Raw genomic sequence first — 23,122 nt, 5'->3', positions numbered from 1 at the left:
GGACTACGACTCCCATCATCCCTGACACAATGGTCCTGTTAGCTAGGGGTGATGGGAGTTGTAGTCCCAATACATCTGAAGGGCCAAGTTTGCCTATGCCTGTCATAGAACCATAGATCTGTAGAGTTGGAAGGGACCCCAAGAGTCATCTAGTCCAATCCCTTGCAATGCAGGAATCTCAGGACTGGTGGCCATTCAACCTCTGCTTAAAAACATCCAAGGGTCCACAACTTCCCAAGGGAGGCTGTGCTACTATTAGGCAGCTCTTACTGTCAGAATGTTCTTCCTGATGTTTATGTTAGGATATTGATGTTCCGTTCCACCTCAACAGACCTGTGGAATTGCTGTATGTCACATGTCTGTTTACACTCCAGCACAGCTTGCTGGGAACTTCCGTTTGTGTGTATAGCTATTGCTTTTGCTGCTTGCTCTTGGACACGAAAGGGAGAAGACATGTTTTTCCTTTGTCCTGATATACACTGAATAAACTGCCTGTAGATATGCTCTCACAGCCGTCTCCAGCCACTTCTGTTGCATGTTATTTACTCTGCTGATTAGAGCGTGCTCCAGTTTCTGAAGGCTTCTGAAGCTGCGGGTCACTGTTTCATGCTGATCCAAGGATCGGAGATCGCCCAGCTACCAGCCGGTGGGCTGGAGCCAGCTGGGGGCTTGCAAATTGCCCCCGTTCCCTTGGAAGCATCCCAAGAGTTTAGTCGGAATCCCCTTTCTTGTAACTTGAAGCCATTGGTTCGAGTCCTACCCTCCAGAGCAGGAGAAAACAAGTTTGTTCCCTCTTCCATGTGACAGCCCTTGAGATATTTGAAGATGGGTATCCAGCATGCTCTTTTCCACAGTGGCCAACCAGATGCCTGTGTAAACCCCACATGAAAGGGGGAGGGAAAATGGAAGGAGAGAAATGTGAAAATGGTGCTGTAGTACAGTGCCAGGGCATCTACTCTGCAAAAGGTTCCCCAGTTCAATCCAATTACTATTACTATTATTGTTGTTGTTCTTGTTGTTTGTTTATTTGTATCCCACCCATCTGACTGGGTTGCCCCACCTATATAAAACATTAAACATTTCCCTAAACAGGGCTGCCTTCAGATGTCTTCTAAAAGTCGGATAGTCATTTATTTCCTTCACATCTGGCAGGAGGGCATTCCACAGGGCGGGTGCCACTACCAAGAAGGCCCTCTGTCTCGTTCCCTGTAACCCCACTTCTCGCAGTGAGGGAACCACCAGAAGGCCCTTGGCACTGGACCTCAGTGTCCGGGCAGAACAATGGGGGTGGAGTCACTTTACTGGCCAAGGGAGCTGATGTTTGTCCACAGGCAGTTTTTCCTGGTGATGTGGCCAGCATGACTAAGCCGCTTCTGGCAAACCAGAGCAGTGCACGGAACCGCCGTTTACCTTCCCGCCAGAGCGGTACCTATTTATCTACTTGCACTTTGACGTGCTTTCGAACTACTAGGTTGGCAGGAGCTGGGACAGAGCAACAGGAACTCATCCAGTCACAGGGACTTGAACTGCCGACCTTCTGATCGGCAAGCCCAAGAGGCTCAGTGGCTTAGACCACAGTGCCACTCAATGTGATAGGGCAGTGAGAAAGGACTAGAGAGGAACAAAACAGCTGCAAGCTCATCTCTGGGAGCTTTCATGCTTGCCTTAGCATTATGGGTGAACCAAGTTTGAAATTTAAATTTCCCAGGGTTTAATTCACTCTCACTGCCTTTAAAGATTCTTTGTGAAGTTGGAGTGTCTTCCCTCTCTCAACACTAGAGGGCATTTCAGGACCGAGTCATGCAAACTGAAAAAAAAAAAAACTTTTCAGAAGGAGCGGTTCCAGGCTGAAGCAAGTTTGAGTGAACCTGTTACCTAATCCATTCTAACTTGGGCAAATATTTGAGCCGACTATTTTTAGGCTTATCAAAAACCTGGCTGAACCTTTCACCTAATACATTTCAACTTGAGCAAATGTTTGCACGAACTATTTTTAAACTGCATTTTTAAAAGGGCCACTTTAATAACAGCTCTTTCCCCCTTCTTGCGGGGAATTGTCTGGAAATGTTGACTTTCATTTCTTAAACTGGAAATGTTATGGCTGGAGGAATTGTTTTATTTGCACTGGATGATATAAGGAAGGAAATAATATTCTAGTGCCATTTTATTGAAATCATGTTAGGTTTTTATTTTCTTTTTAATGCAGTGAAGCACTTGTATTCTCACAACGTTTTTACCGTTTTATGTCAAACCCTCCTCATTCTGATGAGCGAAGCACGCATGTAAAAATGTCTGTGACATAAAACCTATTATACAATGTGATCACAGCTGAAACCCATGTACAAAAATATTATTTATTTCCTTATCTAATATATTTGTGGATTTTTTGCAACATCAACCCTGCTGTATAGGAATCCCTTGCAGACAACAACAGTTCATAGAATCATAGAATCATAGAGTTGGAAGAGACCACAAGGGTCATCGAGTCCAACCCCCCTGCCAAGCAGGAAACACCATCAGAGCACTCCTGACATATGGTTGTCAAGCCTCTGCTTAAAGACCTCCAAAGAAGGAGACTCCACCACACTCCTTGGCAGCAAATTCCACTGTCGAACAGCTCTTACTGTCAGGAAGTTCTTCCTAATGTTTAGGTGGAATCTTCTTTCTTGTAGTTTGGATCCATTGCTCCGTGTCCGCTTCTCTGGAGCAGCAGAAAACAACCTTTCTCCCTCCTCTATGTGACATCCTTTTATATATTTGAACATGGCTATCATATCACCAATTAACCTCCTCTTCTCCAGGCTAAACATGCCCAGCTCCCTTAGCCGTTCCTCATAAGGCATCGTTTCCAGGCCTTTGACCATTTTGGTTGCCCTCCTCTGGAGACAACAAGTTCCTGGAGACAGTCAGGTCATGCATCCATAGCATTGACCAGAGGAGGAATGACCGCTGGGAGGAGTGCAGAAAGAAGAAACAACAACAACAATTTATTACTTATACCCCGCCCATCTGGCTGGGTTTCCCCAGCCCCTCTGGGTGGCAACCAACATAACCTTAAAAACAAGATAAAATATCAAGCATTAAAAACTTACCTAAACAGGTGTCTTACCTTCAGATGTCTTCTAAAAGTCAGACAGTTGTTTATTTCTTTGGTATCTGATGGGAGGGTGTTCCACAGGGCGGGTGCCACTACCGAGAAGGCCCTCTGCCTGGTTCTCTGTAACCTCACTTCTCACAGTGAGGGAACCACCAGAAGGCCCTCAGCACTGGACATCAGTGTCTGGGCTGAATGATGGGGGTGGAGATGTTCCTTCAGGTCTACTGGGCCAAGGCCGTTTAGGGCTTTAAAGGTCAGCACCAACGCTTTGAATTTTGCTCAGAAATGTATCGGGAGCCAATGTAGGTCTTTCAGGGAAACTATGGTCAAATGGGCTCAAGATGCCGGTCACAGGATATACTTAGAGCAATGGGAGAAATTCTGGCGAGTAGATATATGATTTACCGCCTCTTATAAGTTTGAATTTTTTTTTGTTAAAATGTTCCACAGGTTGTATTTAACACCACTTAAGCTGGCCAAAATCTATAAATTGAAACCCAGCCTCTGTTGGAAACATGGCAAAGAAGCAGGAACAACAATACACATGTGGTGGGGTTGTGAGGAGATTAAGAAATTTTGGGGAGTAATACATGAGGAATTAAGAAAAATGTTTAAAATCCCAATTGTTAAAAAACCAGAGGTGTATCTCCTAGGCTTGATAGGGAAAGATATACCGCAAGTGAAAAAAAGAATTTTTCTATATGCAACTAAGGCAGCCAGGGTAGTGATTGCTTCTAAATGGAAATCTCAAATCTTGCCCTCAAAAGAGGAGTGGATTTGCAAATTAAATGAATATTTAGAACTGGCAAAGCTAACCTCAACCATAAGATATCGGTCAATCAAAAATTAAAAAAGGAATGGAAATGTTTCGAAGATTATATGTTAAAATATTGTTCTAAGGAAGATATGCTAATATGCCTAGAATAAAACTGTAAAGTATAACTATGAATTGGAAAAGAGAAGAGATAAAAAAAAATACAAAGAATGACTCGTCTGGAGAATGCAAAGATAAAGGTGGAAATAAAGATTCAAAGAAGTCAAATTGTGGCAGAGGGAATCTGTGGGTGGGAGAGGGGAGTATTATAAGTATGCAATATTTGTTTTCAATGTCTTTGGATTGTTTTCAATATTTTTTTCTTTCTTTTTTGTTGTGTTTCCTCCCCTGTATTATTTAAACAAAAAATAAAGAAACATGCAAAAAGAAACAGCAAAAAAAAAAATTCTTTAAAAATGTAGGTCTTTCAGGATGGTCTCAGCAGCTGCTCCCAGTCACCAGTCTAGCTGCCGCATTCTGGATCAGTTGTAGTTTCTGGGTCACCTTCAAAGGTAGCCCCACGTAGAGCGCATTGCAGTAGTCCAAGTGGGAGATAGCCAGAGCATGCACTACTCTGGCTGGACAGTCCAATCCCTTGCAATGCAGGAATCCTGACCACAGCAGTCCCTGAGCATAGGACCTCTGTCAAAAAAACCATGAGCTACAAGAAAACATGTCTCTCTCACATCGGTCTCTAGAGCCACAGCGGGCACTAAAAGCTTCCAACAGTTTAACTCCACCCCGCAAAGGAGCACTCCACCATTGTCTCCCAAGACCATGGGATGCCAACCAACACACAGTTTTAAAAGCGGGTGGTTCTTGCGTCATGGAATAAATTTGATTCGCGGGTCTCCCATCACAGAGAAAGAGTAATCATTGCTTTCTTTCCTGTGAATCAGAAATAGTTCACCCTGGCCTCTTCGCTTGCTCAGACTGCACAGCTTCCTTGCTCGGTTTTGCTTCATTGCCAAGGTCACCCGTTCCTTTCCTTTTCGGTTCCCATCCTTCATTTCCTGCCTAATTACTGCTCTTGCTTCTGATAATAATAATAAAAAAGCAATCAAAACAACCAACAGGGGAAAAGGAGCAGTAGGGGGAGCCAGAGAGCACCAAAAGGAAGGGGATTCAAGATGACGGGTAAGACCAGAGTTTTGTCTCAGAGAGTTTGGGAATAAGTGGGAGCAGTTTAAATGGGCCTGAACCAAAGCCAGGGCACTCAACCACCATGCAGAAATTTCACAGGTGATATTTCAGCAATTCCTCATCGTGTAAAGCTTCGTTTGTCAAACTCCACCATGTCTGGGCCTGTTAAAGTTGCAGAATCCATGCTGGGGAATTTGCAACGCTAAACCAGGGCTAATGAGGCAAGCCATGTTGGTGGATAGGAATTGGGGGGGGGGGCAAAATTTGATTCTGTCTGAGTTTAAAGGTGGATCTGCCGAAACTTCGCTTTCCACAGCAAAAAGCAAACAGGATCCTTCAAATATGCACTTTTCTGAATTTTTCAGCAGTTTGTCAACCAAGGAAAATGTACCAAAATAAAAATGCATGGTCTAGGGAAAGGGTTTACAAACATGCATAAATTGGTGAAAATAACAGACAGAAATGCTTTTCATATTAGGGAAGCCTGTTTTGCAAAAATGTGGACATTAGGAAAAACTCCATGCAAAAATATGTGTATTGAGAGGAAGCCGTACTAAAGTGCTGATAAATGTTCGTGAGGACTGTAAAAATAAATCTCAAACTGTTGTGGAAAGTGGAGAAGGTGAGCCTCGAAAAATGAGAAACAGAAACAAAAATTGACAAATTCATCCATCCCTGTTACTGTGTATAGAGATCTTTCTTCAATGCTGGAGACTGAAGCAGATATTCTTAGACTGGGCCTGTCCTGTATGCTAATCATGAACTTATTCTCCAAGGCAGTCTCCCATTTACTGGGCAGTAACTGCATTTCCAGTTCTGGATTTTAATCCTTCTTTACAGGATGTTATCCAAAGTGCATACGTCTCATGAACTTTGTTATAAAACACCACTGTTCGTTGTGCTGTTTCTCAGACCAGCTTCACACTGATTGGAGTCTTAAGCTGTTCCTAACTCACCTCTATCCAAGTCTTTGCATAGGGGTACAGTCACACCTGGCCTGCCAGTGCCCCCTGGTGCATATGCAAACATCAATGAATCTGACACTAATGAGGTCATGCTGATTTGAACAGCTAGGAGGGGGGAAGAGCTGTGAAATGCACCGAGGGAGGGGGCCACTTCGCTGCATTCCAAGGGAGCACACCCGAAAAGTGGACCCTTGTAAACCCATTCCCCAAGAGTGGGTTCCAAAAAGTACTGTCCATCCTTAGGAGGGGGAGGCCTTAAAGCGGGGAAGCAACCCAAAATAGCACGGTGAGGACTGAGTATGGTCAGTCGCCATGAAATTGTTAGGATTCTGTTTATGCCACTGTGCAGTTCTTGGAGTCACAAGACTCTGTTTACATTCCAGACTGTTAGAAGTCTCACGGGAGACAGATGTTGATGTTACTGGTTTCCTGTTTCTTTGTTCCGGTTGGTTCTCTGCCTCACAGAGAGCAGATGTATATTCTTTTCTGTCCTGCGCAGTTAGAAATAAAATGTAGCGATGTAGCTCATATTTCTCGTCCTTCTGCTGCTGTTTGTATACTCTGCGTAATGAGAATGTGCCTGAAGTCTCATCAAAGGCTTAGGTCGTTAATCACCATCGGAGATTAACGGAGATTTCGAAGGCTCGACCGGAAGAGCAGATCGGTCGTGCGGAGTTCCGACAAAAATGATGGCAAACTGATGGAACTGGGAGTGGGTATGAAAAACTAAGTGAGAGCAGGAAGAAAATGGAGTATTATGCCTGGCTGGTTGGAAGCCCTCAGAGCTGCAACATTGTGCTGCAGATCCCACTTGTCATTTTTCTTATTCTAAATATATATTCAGCCGGATTTTTTTTTAATAAAAAAAATATATAGTATTTTTCCGTGTATGACACGCCCCCATATATAACATGACCCCTATTTTGGGGGACTCCAAATAAAGAAAATGGGGGGAGATTGCCCAGAGTTGTTCAGCTGTTTTTGGGGAGGATTACCCAGAGTTGTTGAGCTTTTTGGGGGGGGATTGCAAAAAAACCACTCACCTGCCTGATGGATGCTACAAATCGCACGCAAACCAGCAACCAATTGCCCGATCATTTGCCGCAGCAGCTGCCACTGCCCAATTGCTGCTGACAGTGGCGTAGCGTGGGGGGTGCAGGGGGGCCCGGCCGCACCGGGCGCAACATCTGGGGGTTAGGGTTAGGGGGCGAAATCCACGGGTTAGGGGGCACAAATTACTTGCCTTGCCCCGGGTGCTGACAACCCACGCTACGCCACTGGCTCCTGACAATCTCCTGTTTGCGACAGCAACCAATCACTGGTCCCCCATATGCACTATCTGTGCGTAAAATGACCCCCAATTTTAAACCTCAAAAAATTGGGGGGGGGAGTCTTATACACATTTCTCTTGTCAGTGGAACGTATCTTGTGCAATGTGGGGCTGCAAGTAGTTGCTTTGCCTACTTATAAATGCAGAAGCCTCCTATCATTCTATAAAGGAAAAGGTTAAGTCTGAAAATGAAAGAGTAGTGATTTCCCAATGATCAATGGAGATGTTTGGCCGGTGAGATCTAGTGGATCAAGCTGTCTTTATGACAGATGAGTAAATGGCAGTAGACACAATAGAGGCTCTGTTACAAGACTCACTTGTGAAAAATAACAATTAAATAAGGGCTAGTGGATTCCAGCATCTACACATGTCCTAATGCTCTGGTACTTTGGCTGATGTCACGAGGTCCCTGTCCGATTTTCCACTGCAGGTTCCCGTCAGAAGAAAGCTAAAATCCTCCACAGGCGACTCTCAAAACAGTGAAAGGGAGAGAAAAAAAGCTCTATTGCACTGCCCTTGAAATGCACATCCGTATCACAATAATGGATAGCTCATCAGAGCCAGAAGAAGAAGAAAACAGATTTTATGACACATTTGCATTGAGTCCCCGGCTCTGTGCATAGTTTTCCCAGGCTGCAAATCCAGCAGGTCTTCCAAAATTAATGCAATCGGATCACCCAAATAACAGGATTCCTGTGGAAATCTTCCTTTTCAATAATATTAGACTTGGCAATAGGCTTGCCGCATACATGTTGTCTAAAAAGCGGAACTGCATCACCACCCGCCTGCAAAGGAAACCCAAACAGAATGTGAAGGTCTATAAGTTCCCCATCTCTGAGCTAACTTTTTATTTTTAAACAACCCTTAGGGTCTAAGTGCATGTTACCTACAGTTACCTACCTGCACAATTCTTCAGCCAGTCTTTCCCTCCAGATGTTTTAGCTCTCAGTACTGGCTGGGGCTGTTGGGACTTGTAGTTCAAACAACTGGAGGCCACCAGGCTGGGAAAGACTGCCTTATAATCTTCCTTCTTCTCCCTGCCTGGCATTCATGCAACATTTAAAGCACCATGATGCCACTTTAAACCGTCGTGCCATTCCCTAAAGAATTCTGGGAGCTGTAGTTTCCTAAGGGTGTCCTCCCAGGGCCATAATTCTCAGAATTTCCTGAGAATTGTAGCTCTGGCATGGGAATTGGGCGTCTTCTTGGAACTCTCAGCATCCTTAACAAACTACAGGCCCCAGAATTCTTTGGGTGGAGCCATGACAGTTTAAAGTGGTATCATAGCGTTTTAAATGTACTGTGTGGATGTGGCCTTGGGCAATTTTCTATCTGTTGCTAAGAGGAATACTCCCTTTGACTCCGTCTCCATTTTCTCCCTCTTCCTCTTCCCTCCTCCTGAGGTATCAGGTGGCAGACACTAGCCCACCCAAGTCAACCGGTCCATGCCTCAGGGCTAGACCACAACGCTGTTTATTTTTCCACAAACTTGCAGGCTGTTGTTCTTCGGATTTTGAACCCTGAAGTGGTGTGGGGGGGAGGGTTGACCTAAACAAATTAATCATCTATTTTCTCAGGCTCGGAATGAACGGACCCAAGATGGTTTATAACGAACGTGATATGTTTTGAATCAACATGGATTTGCAGCTCCTAAGGAAATATCTGCAGGCAGCAACTGAAAATAGTGAAGTGGGTGAAAGATGTTAAAACACCAGCGCTCTCTGAACTGGAATAGGAGAAAACGCACAGAATGGGAAAATATGGATGATAACCATTAAACTGCCCGCGGGAGGGCTCTCCCGTTGCTCCCATAATGCAATGAAAACACCGGGATCGAAAAAATAACAAAGCATCGTAAAAGGCAGAGTGTGTGGAGGGAAAGAGTTCAAGCAAAGTTCATTTCTCATTTTCCCCATAAATACTGACTACACTTTTATGGCCAAGTCTATTGAAATATTCAGATTTCCCCCACCCACCCCATCTCGAAAGTGAAGCTTTTTTGGGTTACTGTAAATTTCTCCAGCACCCAATTTTTGGGAGGATCTGATGAATCATAAAATTGGGGGTGGATATTTTATTTATTTATTAAATTAAATAAATATTTTTAGCAGTCCGTAAGAACTTTTTTTAGCTGGGAAATGAAACTTCCTTGTCCTTTCCTCTGTACCGGGGTGTTCCCCTAGTTCTCCAGATTTAGGGGTCAGGCAAGGGGCACATGGAGTAATAAGGTGAGCCGAAAGTCCTTGTGCTAGTGGAAGAATTCAGTCGGATATTGCCCCATATTTTTATTTTTAGGCCCGCCTTCCCTGCAACTGTTTTACCCCTCCACACGTTATCCTGACAACAACCGTGTGAGGTAGGTTGGGCTAGGACACAGTGACTGGTCCAAGGTCACTCAGTGAACTTTGTGGCTGAGTGAAGATTTAAACTCGGGTCTCTCCCAGGTCCTAGTATGACACTCTAACCACTACCCCACACTGTCTTTCAGTACAATTATGATCGGGTATATATAACTGTTACCAGTCAAGCAGTGGCAGAGGGAGGAAATGTATACTTCCCCCGTCCCTCCCCCCCTGCAGCCATGTGCTTGGAAGGGCTGTGGAAGATTTGGACCCTCTGCCTCGGTTTCCCTACCTCCCTGCCTCCCCTCCCCCCCCCCCCCCCCCCGCTTAGCAGGGTTGCTTTGCCCAAGTTCCATGAATGGTGATGCCGTTAATTATTTCCAGAGGAGTGGCACTATTGGTTCTTTGTAGAAAGAACAACCAAGAGTCTCGTGACACCTTTAAAGACCAGCAAAGTTATGATGGCATCCGCTTTTATAGAAAGCAGTTAGTTTGCTCCGACGGAAGCGTCATGGTGGGGGATTGTAAAAGTGAGGTCAGAGAGAAATAAATATGTAGCTATCCCTGTCTAAAGTTCTCTGCATTGTATTTCCCAGTGACCTCACTTTTTACGATCGCCCCACCCAGAAGCGTGCTTGTATAATTGCAACTCAGGATAACATTTCATGCATCTGATTAAAGTGGACTACAGTCGATGAAAGCTTATGCCACAAACAATTCTCTTTGTTGCTGCTAATTACGATAACTTCATCCTCTTCCACACATTGTTATATTTATAGTTTAGACGGTAGCATTAGCTCTAACCCTAACCCTCATAATATTATTTTTCCACTTCTGTTTGCTATATTTATTGGGCTGTATTATTACTGGCCTGCCTTACAGGGTTGTTGTGTAAGGATTACTAAGGTAATCAATTTGTATGTTCTGCACATGAAATATTACATGTACAGTATATTTAAAATGTTTTCAGATTTCCTTTTTTAAAAAGTATTGTTTTGCTGACCTGTTTGTCCTACTAGGATCCTCTAAGTGCGGGTGGATTAGAAATCCCACACCCAGAAGTATGTATGCATAGGAAAACCTTTGCAGAATTTACCCATTGTATAAAAGCTCAAGCCCTTTCGTTAGCCAATGGGATAGGCTTAAGACAAAAGTTTGGAAGTTGCTATTTTTATTGGCCAATATATTGAAATTGTATATATACTGCCTGCTTTTGAACTTTACTGGGTTGCATTCAACTAACTTTCCTTCAAAGCGGATCCCTTGAAATTAATGAACCTAAGGTAGTCATGCTCATGAATTTAAAGGAATCTGCTCTGAGTGAAAGTTAATTGAATGCAACTCAGTAAAGTTCAAAAGCATGCATGGCTGTGGGGGTTTTATCCTTTTTTATTGATCTGTACATCCTATTGACTTTTTACAGCTGTATTTTCAAAAATAATAATATACTGTATGTATATTTTTAAAAGCATACGCAGTATACACATGCTAGAGAAATATGCAACCCACTATAACCTATAGCAGCACCATTTTATCACAAAGATAAAATAAAAGCTATTTTCCTCCATAATTTTAGAGGGAAGCACTAATTTCTGACTGATGGCTGCATTTTCAAATATAAACACATACAGAGAGTGTGTGCGTGCGCCCCACCCACTTATAGCTCAGTAGGGAGAACATGAGAGTCGTAGGTTTGAGCCCCACCTTTGGCAAAAGATTCTCGTATTTTTAGCGGGTAGGGCTAGATGACCCTTGTGGTCCCTTCCAACTCTACAATTCCGTGATTCTAAAAAGCATGCACTGCAAACCATTATGACATATATAACAGCATCATTGAAACCTATCGCAAGTATAAAATAAAACTCTTTTGTTTTACTTTTCTGGAGGTAGGGAAGCTCTCCCATTTTGTTGGGCTGGTGAGTTTTCAAAAAGTTATACGGTATATAAAGCATGCACTACACATATTAGAACCAGAGAGTTACTCGACTGTAACCCATTATGACCTAGAACAGCGTCGTTTGAAATCTATCGCAAATGGAAAACAAATGCTTCCCCCCCCCCCTTTTCTTTTCCCCTTCGCTTTTTGGAGGTACGGAGGCTCTCACGTTGGGATGGCCTTCCCAAAAGAACTTTCCCTCAAGTTTTGAGCAGGATCCCGCGGGGGCGTGGCCCCGTGGGCGCGGGAGGGGGTGGGCGGGTGGCGGCCGCGCGCCCTGATTGGGCCAGACGCACGAAACCAGAACGCGCTCCTCTCGGTCTCCCCCCTGCGGCGCGTCTCCCTCCCTTGACCTGGGAGGAGAGTTTCCTTGGCCCGGCCGAGGGAGCCTCATAGAAGGGTTAAGCGCGGCGGGGCTGGCGGGGAAGACGGCAAAGCCCGGATCTGCCGGAAGAGGAGTGCGGCGGCAGCAGCAGCGGAACGCAGCCATCGCCGCGCCGTGGCTCCAGCGATGCGCCTCGGGCTGCGCCATGTAACCAGCTGACAGTCCCCTTTTTGCGCGCGGCTTGGGCTGGAGAGCGGGCGGCGAGACCCCGCACCCCGGCGCCCGCGGGCTTCACCGACGTCCCCCCGACCCTTCGGCCCGGCGTTTCTTCTTCCTCCTCCTCCTCCTCTCCCTCTCTGCCGGTGCCATGGGGCTGCCCACCCTGGAGTTCAGCGACTCGTATTTGGATAGCCCGGATTTTCGCGAGAGGCTGAAATGTCACGAGGTGGAGCTGGAGAGGACCAACAAGTTCATCAAGGAGCTCATCAAGGACGGTAGCCTGCTCATCGGGGCGCTCCGGAGTAAGTAACCGCGGGGTAAAGTGCGGGGGAAGCGGGTGCGGACGCTGCGAGCGCGGGGAGGGGGGGAATGCCCGGCGGTGGCGCGATCCCCTTTGCGCGCAGGGGGCGGGGAAGAAGAACTGTTCTTTTGTTTGAATGGATCCGGAGAAAGCGCGCCCCTGTCGGAAGGCGAAAAAGTTCTCTCGCGGCGCCGTTGTCCCGGGACTGGGACACGTACGTGCTTGGTGGGGAAGGGGCGTAGCTCCGGGCCAGGGCAGCTGTTCGGCATGTAGAAGGTGGCATCTCCAGGTGTGCGTATGTGTGTCCACCTCCTTGTGTGAATGGAGAGCCCTGCTGGTCCGTTTATTGATTCTTATTTATTTACTGTTATTTAATTACTTTATATACCTCCCTTTATCAAAGGATCTCAGGGTGTTGCACAGCGTTAAGAACACATTTTACACAGCATAATAATAAAAACATTAAAAGCATAATAAATAGATAGCATGATAGTAAAATAATCATCATAACAATCCCTGCCTCCACAGCTATAAAAGGCCTTAGATTATTTAATGGTCAAAGGCCTGGGTAAAGAGGAACGTTTTTGCGTGGTGGGGGATAAAATATGTAATGATGGTGCCAGGTGAGCCTCTCCAGAGACAGCATTCCACAGATGGGGAGCCAGCACAGAAAAGGCCCCGTTCTTGTGTTGTCACCCTCCGAACCTGCCAGGACTGGGGACATAGAGAAGGTCATCTGTTGCACTTATAAGCCACCTCCCTTCAAGGTGGCATGCGTAGTTCTCCCCTCCTCCTTTAATCCCCACAATAGCCCTGTGAGGTAGGTTGGGACGAGAGGCAGCGACTGGCTCCCAGTGCATTTTATAGTTGAGTGGTGATTTGAACCCAGCTCCTAGTCTAACAATCTACAGAGCCACTACACCACACTGGCTCTGCTGGCAGATGGGCCAATGGTCGAGCTTAGTAGAAAACAGCTTTAGGAGAAGTGTCATAATTCAGTAGCAGAGTGTTTTGCTTTGTGTGGGTCATGTGTCAGGTTCGGTGTGGGACATCTCCACATTTGGGTGGGACATTCCCCTGCCTTAAACTCTGGGGAGCTGCTGCTGGTCAGTGTAGACAACACTGAACTAGATGGAGCAATGGTCTGACTTAGTATAAGGCAGATTGAGGAAGAAGGGTCATAGTTCTGCAGCAAAGTATTTTGCTTTTGCATGGATAGCCTTTTGGGTTCGATTTGGGGTAGCTCCAGGTAGTGCTGGGAGACACCCCTGCCTGAAGCCCTGGAGAGCAGCTGCCAGTCAGTGTAGACAACATTGAAGTAGATGAATTAATGGTTTGATTCAGTAGAAGGCAGCTTCCTATGTTCCTATGAGTATGAGACATATCCAGTGACGTACTTTTTCTTCTGTTTCAAACTTTCCTTCCTAACTTGTTTTTGATAGCCTAATGATTCTACTCGTCTCGTTCAGAGTTGCTGTACAGAGTCAAAACAACAATGATGGATCCCTGCCTCCTAGGAGTTTACAATCTCAAAACTCTTGCATCTGGATCTTTGTGCATGTTTTCTCAGAAGCCCAACTCATTAAATGGTGCTTCCTTTCAGATAGATGTCTGTGGGTTTGTAGTTGTCCAGTGGGTTTACTCAGACGTAGGCTGCACTGTGGTCAATGGGGCTTACTCCCTAGCAAGTGTGTGTTAGAATTGCAGCCTTAATTCCTTTTCCATGCAGTTAGTCGAAGCGGTGTCCAAGATACTAATTTTTTGCAAGTCGCTTTAAGTAAGTATTGTGTTTCTCTTCTGGTATATCACTGTTATAGAAAGAACACGGAATGAATGGGAAGGGTGGAAACCAATTTAAAAAACAGAACCAGGCAGAATAAATGCGTAAAAACTAAGATACTAATTTTTTGCAAGTCGCTTTAAGTAAGTATTGTGTTTCTCTTCTGGTATATCACTGTTATAGAAAGAACACGGAATGAATGGGAAGGGTGGAAACCAATTTAAAAAACAGAACCAGGCAGAATAAATGCGTAAAAACTAAAAACCGCTGGTCGAAACTTGCAAAATACTCCTCCTAAACTTACTGTAAAAGCAGTTGGCAAGTGAAGTTCATCCACTTTCTGCATCAGATGTTTGTGTTATTATTTTTACAGGGGTGTGTTTGATCCTGCATGGTTCTGTGACACACATTCTTAGACATACTCCCATTGAATTGGGTGATGCCTCTTGTCTGTGAGAGGGCAGTGTTATGGCAAGATCCTCTGGGATGATGAGCAACTTAGGATGCATGCAGCAGATCTCTGGCTCGGCTATTTAATTCCTGACTCAGCCTGTGGCGTTAAGTCTCCAGACCCGTCTTGGCTCAAGATATGCTGGCATACCTTCCTCATCCAGGGCTCAGCCAGCTGAGCCAAGGATGGTGTAAGACCCCACAAAAGAGGGGGTTGGTTCCTGGGGACGTGGTGGCAGCAGAACCAGAGAGGGTGGGGCCACTACAGTGGTACCTCGGGTTAAGTACTTAATTCGTTCTGGAGGTCCGTTCTTAACCTGAAACTGTTCTTAACATGAAGCACCACTTTAGCTAATGGGGCCTGCTGCTGCCGCCGCGCGATTTCTGTTCTCATCCTGAAGCAAAGTTCTTAACCAGAGGTACTATTTCTGGGTTAGCGGAGTCTGTAACCTGAAGCGTATGTAACCCGAGGTACCACTGTATTTCACTGTATTGTTGCTCTTCTGCCAGGCTTAGACAGTGGTACATATATTCCCCCCCCCAATGGTTTCATACATCATAGAATTGTACAGTTGGAAGGGACCACGATGGTCATCTAGCCCAACCCCCTACAATACAGGAATCTTTTTTGCCCAAAGTGGGGCTTGAACCCACAGCCCTGAGATTCAGAGTCTCATGCTCCTTATAGAATGAGCGGGTATCTGGAATTGTGAACCAGAGTGCATGCCATGATGTGAAAGGATCGTTGTTACTTTGCTTCTGTGTTCTGTTCCTTGAATTCGATTCTGGCTGCCTCTTTTCTTTTCGGTGTAAGTTGACTTCCCATAATTCTCCCCCAGAAATATATTTAGGAATCCCTGGAAAAGAACAGGAAGCTCTGTTTTTAACCCTTGCCTAACCCTGTTATCCTTTGTCTCCTCTCCAGCTGCTATCTGGAAGGGACAAACTAGCATTAAATGCGATAATTACTGGGAGGGCAGCAAGCAGGAGAGAGGGAATTTAACCCTTTCGACCCCTGTTGCGGTCTGCTGGAAAAACCCGGTTCTGAAACTATTAATATGCTTTGGGGAGTAAATTCTCTCACAGGTGCCAGTGGGAAGTTTTATTCCCAATGCAAACAGCACTTCCATGGGAGGGATTTTCCTCAGGACCACATATGGGGAGGAAAGTGTTAAGCTCAATTCTCCGCCCACCCACCCACCCACCCACCCACTCACCCACCCACCCACTGGTATCTCGGTAATTATCAGCTCCTCCCAGCTGATGCTATTTGCAGTTTTTTTTAAAAAAACTTGCATGTTGTTAATGTTGTTGTGGTGTTGTTGTTTTTTAATAAATGAAAAATCTAACTCACCCAGTGTGGTGTAGTGGTTAAGAGCGCTAGTCTTGTAATCTGGGGAACTGGGTTCGCGTCTCCGCTCCTCCACATGCAGCTGCTGGGTGACCTTGGGCCAGTCACACTTCTCTGAAGTCTCTCAGCCTCACTCACCTGAGTGTTTGTTGTGGGGGAGGAAGGGAAAGGAGAATCTTAGCAGCTTTGAGACTCCTTAAAGGGAGTGAAAGGCGGGATATCAAATCCAAACTCTTCTTCTTCTTCTTCCTTTCATCCATGGAGAGCACAACAATAAAAATACGGTATAACAAAAGCAACGGAAAACCCTTCACACAGCAATAAAAATGAGAGGCAAGAATAATGCAAATTAATTGGACAGAGGGTTAGCGTCAGAGGTTACAAATGAAATGCCTGGGCAGATGCCACTGTCTTAACCCAAGGATCGCTAACCTGCAGCTGCCCTGCAGATTTTCTTGAACTACAACTCCCAGCAGGCATGACTAGCGATTATGGAAGATGGGAGTTGTAGTCCAAGAGAGCGCCAGGTTGGCTACCCCGATGTCTTAACCTGATGGTAGAAATTTGTAGTGTCAACAGGTGCCAGTCAAGCCTCCATGGAGGAGGGCATTCCAGAGTCACCACGGAGAAGACACATTTAACATCACATCTTGTTAGGCCCTAAGCTGACGAAGGATGCTTCCAAGTGACCTGTTTATTGAGCATTCCTCCCGAATTGTTTGCACAAAATTTGCGGGGAGGTTACACAGCCTAGGCTGTTTATTGAGGATTCATTTGTTTGCACACAGTTAGCAGGAAGGTTATGCCGCCTTTGCGTTCATCCTGATTTGTTTGCAAGCGGGTGAGATGACTTTGCATCCAGCAGTTGTTATCCTACACTTCCCAGTGCATTTTTCTCTATCAGTTTCCTTGCCATTCGAAGTTCTCTTTTGGGGGGTGCGGGGGAGGAAGGAATTCAAGAGCGCTAAATATGTTGAAGTTTCTCAAGCTGAACTCCTCAGTAAGTGAGTGAAGGGGAATGGGTTGCTGCATGCCTTGCTGTTGCAGATCTTTCCGGGGAAATTTGTAGGAACTCAAGGCACCGTATGCCAAATATTCAACTGCAGTTTTCCCCTTTTTTATTTTTAAAAAGGAGGTGATTGCTTAATGCCAGGAAAATAGCAAGAGTCTGAGTAGTTGAAGTCAAAGAACAATAGAAGCATAGTAGTGTAGAGGTGGAAGGGACCGCAGGGATCATCTAGTCCAGTGCAGGAATCATAGGACTCGAATCCACAAACCTAGAATTAACCGCCTCATGCTCTATCAACTAAGCTATCCAGGGGGAATATGCTATAGACAGCTTCTTATTTTAAGATAGTTACATCTTTATTTAGACAATTTATATACCACTTGGTATGCAGGTGGTGCTGTGGGTTAAACTACTGAGCCTCTTGGGCTTGCCGATCAGAAGGTTGGCGGTTCGAATCACTGCGATGGGGCGAGCTCCTGTTGCTCGATCCCTGCTCCTGCCTACCTAGCAGTTTGAAAGCACAAAGTGCAAGTAGATAAACATACAGTGGTGCCCCGCAAGACGAATGCCTCGCAAGACGAAAAACCCGCAAGACGAAAGGGTTTTTTGGGTTTTGCGACGCTTCGCTAGACGATTTTCCCTATGGGCTTGCATCGCAAGACGAAAGCCCATAGGGAAATCTCGGGGACCTTTTTTTAAATGCTGGCGGTGGGGAGCAAAGCCTTTTTCCCCCCTCCGGACTTCAGAAGAGGTCCAGGAAGGCCGGCGGGGGCGAAAGGCTTTGCTCCCCACCGCCAGCATTTTAAAAGCGGTCCGGGATAGCAGGGAAGCGCTTCCTGCTATCCCGGACGGCTTTTGAAGGCAGGCAGGGGGGGCAAAGACTTTTGCCCCCCCGCCCGCCTTGGGAAGAGGTCCTGGACCTCTTCCCAAGGCGGGTGGGGGGCAAAAGTCTTTGCCCCCCCTGCCTGCCTAACCGGGGGCTTTTAAATCGCCCCGGGACTGTCCGGGGCGATTTAAAAGCCCCCGGACGGCTTTTGAAGCCTCCCCCCGCCGCCCGGCATCGGGGCATCGTCCCGATGCCGGGCGACGGGGCGAGAAAGCCTCCCCCCGCCGCCCGGCATCGGAACCATGTCCCGATGCCGGGCGGCGGGGCGGGAAAGCCTCCCCCCGCCGCCCGGCTTCGGGGCATCGTCCCGATGCCGGGCGACGGGGCGAGAAAGCCTCCCCCCGCCGCCTGGCATCGGAACCATGTCCCGAAGCCGGGCGGCGGGGCGGGAAAGCCTCCCCCCGCCGCCCGGCTTCGGGGCATCGTCCCGATGCCGGGCGGCCGGGCAGGAACGCCTCCCCCCGCCGCCCGGCTTCGGGGCATCGTCCCGATGCCGGGCGACGGGGCGAGAAAGCCTCCCCCCGCCGCCCGGCATCGGAACCATGTCCCGAAGCCGGGCGGCGGGGCGGGAAAGCCTCCCCCCGCCGCCCGGCATCGGAACCATGTCCCGATGCCGGGCGGCGGGGCGGCAAAGCCTCCCCCCGCCGCCCGGCTTCGGGGCATCGTCCCGATGCCGGGCGGCGGGGCGAGAAAGCCTCCCCCCGCCGCCCGGCATCGGAACGATGTCCCGAAGCCCGGCGGCGGTGCGGGAAAGCCTGGGCGCGCTTGCAACTCTCCGCAAGGAGCGCTCCCGCTGCTTGCGGAGAGGTCCGCGCCTGTCCTGGACCTTTTCTGAAGGCAGGCGGGGGGGGGGGCAAAAGTCTTTGTCCCCCCTGCCTGCCTTCCCAGGGGCTTTTAAATCGCCCCGGACAGCGGAGAAGTCCTCCGCTGTCCCGGGCGATTTTAAAATGCCGCCCGCCAGAAGAGGTCGGGGTAAGGCGGTTTCCATAGGAACGCATTAATTGATTTTCAATGCATTCCTATGGAAAACCGTGCATCGCAAGACGAAAAACTCGCAAGACGAAGAGACTTGCGGAACGAATTAATTTCGTCTTGCGAGGCACCACTGTATACTGCTCCAGCGGGAAGCTAAACGTTTCCATGCGCTGCTCTGGTTCACCAGAAGCGGCTTAGTCATGCTGGCCACATGACCCAGAAGCTGTACGCCAGCTCCCTCGGCCAGTAAAGCGAGATGAGCACCGCAACCCCAGAGTCGGTCACTACTGGACCTAATGGTCAGGGGGTCCCTTTACCCTTTACTTAATGGCAGTTGTCTCTAAGTGCTGGACACTGTCAGAAACTGAGATGTGAAAACTAGGAACTAAATGGCACCTTAAGGCTAGGTTATGGACGCAACAACAGAATGTCTAGGAGCTTTTTTTTTCATAACAAGAATACAAAGCTGGAAATGAATGAACTGCAGCTAAAATATTATGTTCATTTTTCACATGGTCTAGTCCTTCCCCTGCCCACCCCCCTAATAGTTTTAATAGGGTCTCTCCTCCAGTCTTCAGAGAGTAGCTGGAAGTGGGGAGGCAGAAAAAGGTCCTCCTTTCCTTCCACTCTGCGTTTTTAATCTGAAATCTTAGGCGCAGTACTGCGCCCATAGCTTAGAAACTGCTCTGAAATTCCCTGTCGCAAAGTTTTGGACACCGGCTGTACAATTAGGATTGCAGCCTAAATTTGAACCTTCCCTTCCTCCCCACGTCTTTAGAATCAGGTGAGAACACTTCTTGCTTCCTGCGAAGAGTTAAATATTTGCAAGTGGCTTTCATAAGACTTTGTGCCTTGAGGGGTTGGATTAAATAAACATCATATTCTAAAGGTTTCATCACACTGCAACATCGTATCTAGTATAAGGACAGCAATTTTGATAGGTTATTCCGAAGTGCTCTGGTTTGTGGGTGGGTTTTTTTAATCCACAAGCATAAAAATACAGTCATTGAAAACCTTTTATCGCATTTTCAAGATGCAGAATTATTTTTTTTGTTGTTAGCCGCCCTGAGCCCAGCTTCGGCTGGGAAGGGCGGGATATAAATAAAAAATATTATTATTATTATTATTATTATTATTATTATTATTATTATTATTATTATATAAAGCATGCAGCCCAGGAGTGTATCCCTAAAAAGCCACGAGAAATAAAAAGCCATTTGCAAAAAGATGGCCTGAATAATTCTAGTAGTTTCCTCCCACCCACTCACCTCTCGTCTGAAACTTCTCTGCCATATTACACTTCAGATATCAACTGCCTCTGTTGTGAGAAAATAGCTCCCCAAAAGGCTGGATTTTGAACATGCCCTGTTGATCTCAGTAGCACTTGCTGCTCATAATGAATTTAGGAAAGAGCTGTCAAAACTAACAGGCCATTAGCAAGAAAAAGGCTCGCTTGACTTAATTTCTGCAAATTGAATCTCTGGGTCTCTTTTAGAAGGACGGTGACAAAAGCACACACACAACCCGACTTTGTCGCCTTTGACTGGTCTTGGCAGCAACAAAGCTAGCTGCTTTGTGCATTTTGCAACTGTTTTGTTTCTGTTTAGGGAAATGTATAAACTGTTCAATCAGAAAACAAACAAACCTCAAAGCAGCATACATAATAAAACCTAAAATAGTGACTGGTACTGCAGAGAAACTTCCATATACAGTGGTACCTCGGATTACGGATGCTTTAGGTTACAGACTCCGCTAACCCAGAAATGGTACCTCGGGTTAATAACTTTACTTCAGGATGAGAACAGAAATCGTTCTCCGGTGGTGCGGGAGACCCCATTAGCTAAAGCGGTGCTTCAGGTTAAGAACAGTTTCAGGTTAAGAATGGACCTCCAGAACGAATTAAGTTCTTAACCCGAGGTACCACTGTACTGGGTCTGACCATCAGAGCATCAATTGCTGACTGGCGTGATTTTTGACCAGGTTGTCTCTCAGCCCTTTCTGATGATGCTGGAAGAGGTTGTTGGACCTGCACAGGTGAAATCAGCAAAAATTTAAGGTAGGGCTGCCATACGTTCAGGATTTCAAAGGTGGAAGTGACGTCCAGGGGAAACGTTTCTGGAAGCTCAACAATTTTGGGGTTTGTCTTAGAAAAAGCTCAACAACTTCCAGGCTGTCCTGAAAATAGCTCAACAATTTTGGGGTCTTTCTAAAGAAAGAAAGCTCAACAACTTTTGGGGTGTCCTGGTTTTTACTTTTTGAAGTATGGCAACCCTATAAAAGGAAGTACTAAATTATATACAGTGGTAGCTTGGATGTTGAACGGCTTGGCTCCCAAACAGATTGGCTCCCAAACGCCGCAAACCCGGAAGTAAGTGTTCCGGTTTGCGAACTTTTTTGGAAGCTGAACGTCTGACGTGGCTTCTGCAGCTTCTGATTGAGTGCAGGAAGCTCCTGGAACAGATTAAGTTCAACAACCAAGGTACCACTGTATGTGACTATATATGTGAATACCTTTACTTTACTTTTTCCAGATAGCTTCACCTTGCCAGGATCAGTTTTAAAATTTCACAATTTAGGTACCCAAAATTATTTTATCGTGAAAGGAGAAAGTACAGATGCCCCACAAGAAATGGCCTATTCATATTTCGGCGTGTTTGCAATTTTATTGATGACAGATACTGATAATTGCACAGGTGTTCATTTTCTGGAAGGTATGTTTTGGGGAGAAGGGAGTTTAGACATGTGCTTTTGTTATCTTTTTCTGCTTCAAAGCAGTATCAGGCAGCGTTGCCTTTCTTTATTCTTGTTTTGAAGGAAAACCCAGTTAGAGCAAGTGGCAAGCTGAACAATGCGAAGTCTCCGCTTCAATTGCTTGAAGGCCTCTTACGCAGCCTCTGGCGCAGGATTGCCGTTGCGATAGTAAAGATAATTTAAAAGGCTGTGCTGTAATCCTGAGTCACCTTTTCCCGCAAGTGCAGTTGTCCGTTTCACCTAGTTAGTACTTTACAGTATGGAGGAGTCTTGTGACATTGTAAAAACTAGCGGCTCACATCACACAATGCACAATGTGTGATTCTGATTTGGCAAGTGTATATTTATTTCTGGTATAGTGAGAATTGTAGAGGAGTAAGTTCAGAGGGTACAAGTGTACACTATTTTGATTTCAGATAATTGTTACTGCTCTTTTTGCATGACGTTTCCCCTTGGCTTCTTTCTTCTACGTTGATTTATTAGTAACTAAGTGAGTTGTCTTCGTTTCACACAGATTTCAGTCAGGACCCGTTAGTCAAAGCTTGACTCACATCCCATCGATTTCAATGGGAGCAGTTTGGGTGCTTCCAAAAGGTGGCTTAGTTTGGAAAAGCAGGTTCTCCTCATAGCTGTCAAGTGTCCCTTATTTGGCGGGACAGTCCCTTATCCCAGGGCCATGTCCCGCTGCTGTCCCTTATTGATGATGTCCCTTAAATAAGCTACTGAAGGTAATGGAGCCCTTTCTATGTCCAGCTGTGCTTTGTCAACAACAAATTGTTTCTGTTTTTTTTTGTGTTGAATATATGCTATATGGTAATTTATGGACCTAATCGGTATCTAAAGCCATTTGCACGCAACAAAATATGTATTTTATCAAAGTAATTGTTGATCCCTTATTTTGGTTGCTGATCCCTTATTTTCAAATCTGTAAGTTGACAGCTATGGTTCTCCTTAATGGAGAGCACGTGTTGCGGTGGGGGCAACCTCTGTTGCTGGGCGGGTTAATATAGATGTTTCTGATTGGGTACCCCTCAGTCATTGGGGGGAATTTGGTGTAGCAATTTTATGATTGACTGATGAGGGGCTATTTATTCCCTGCATGCAGCGTTGAGCTTCCTCTTTTCGCTGCACGCATTGGATCACCCTCCCTATATTTAAGGCTGTTCGCATTGACCACACCAAGTGTTTTTGCGTGGCTGGAATGTCTCTCATAATGTTTGCCTGGATGAATCGCAGAATTGTAAAGTTGGAAGGACCCCGAAGGTTCTCTAGTCCAACCCCCTGCAATGCAGGAATCTCCGACAGGAAGACTGTAGGAACTAGCCTGTTGTACAAAGGTAAGGTGTATTATCTTACAACGTTACAATTGCTCCGCCCACCCACCATTGGCATGTGGTCCCCAGAAGGGAATGTGGCCCTTGGGATGAACTGAGTCTGGATTTGAAACT

At 46.2% G+C, this 23,122-nt stretch overlaps 1 protein-coding gene across 1 annotated transcript in view; it reads left to right on the top strand.

The window, feature by feature from the left end:
* Positions 1 to 11,972: 11,972 nt before the first annotated feature.
* Positions 11,973 to 23,122, top strand: part of ARHGAP42 (Rho GTPase activating protein 42) — a 168,818-nt gene continuing 157,668 nt past the window's right edge. The window contains exon 1 of the mRNA XM_081909678.1: positions 11,973 to 12,473. Coding sequence (XP_081765804.1) covers positions 12,320 to 12,473 — 154 coding nt within the window. The 5' untranslated portion in view covers positions 11,973 to 12,319. The remainder of the gene's footprint in view (positions 12,474 to 23,122) is intronic.

Source organism: Podarcis melisellensis, assembly GCF_964234715.1.
Source record: "Podarcis melisellensis genome assembly, chromosome: 4".
Lineage (NCBI taxonomy): Eukaryota > Metazoa > Chordata > Lepidosauria > Squamata > Lacertidae > Podarcis > Podarcis melisellensis.
Note: the sequence above shows the minus strand (reverse complement) of the source record. Positions and strands in the feature narration are given on the sequence as shown.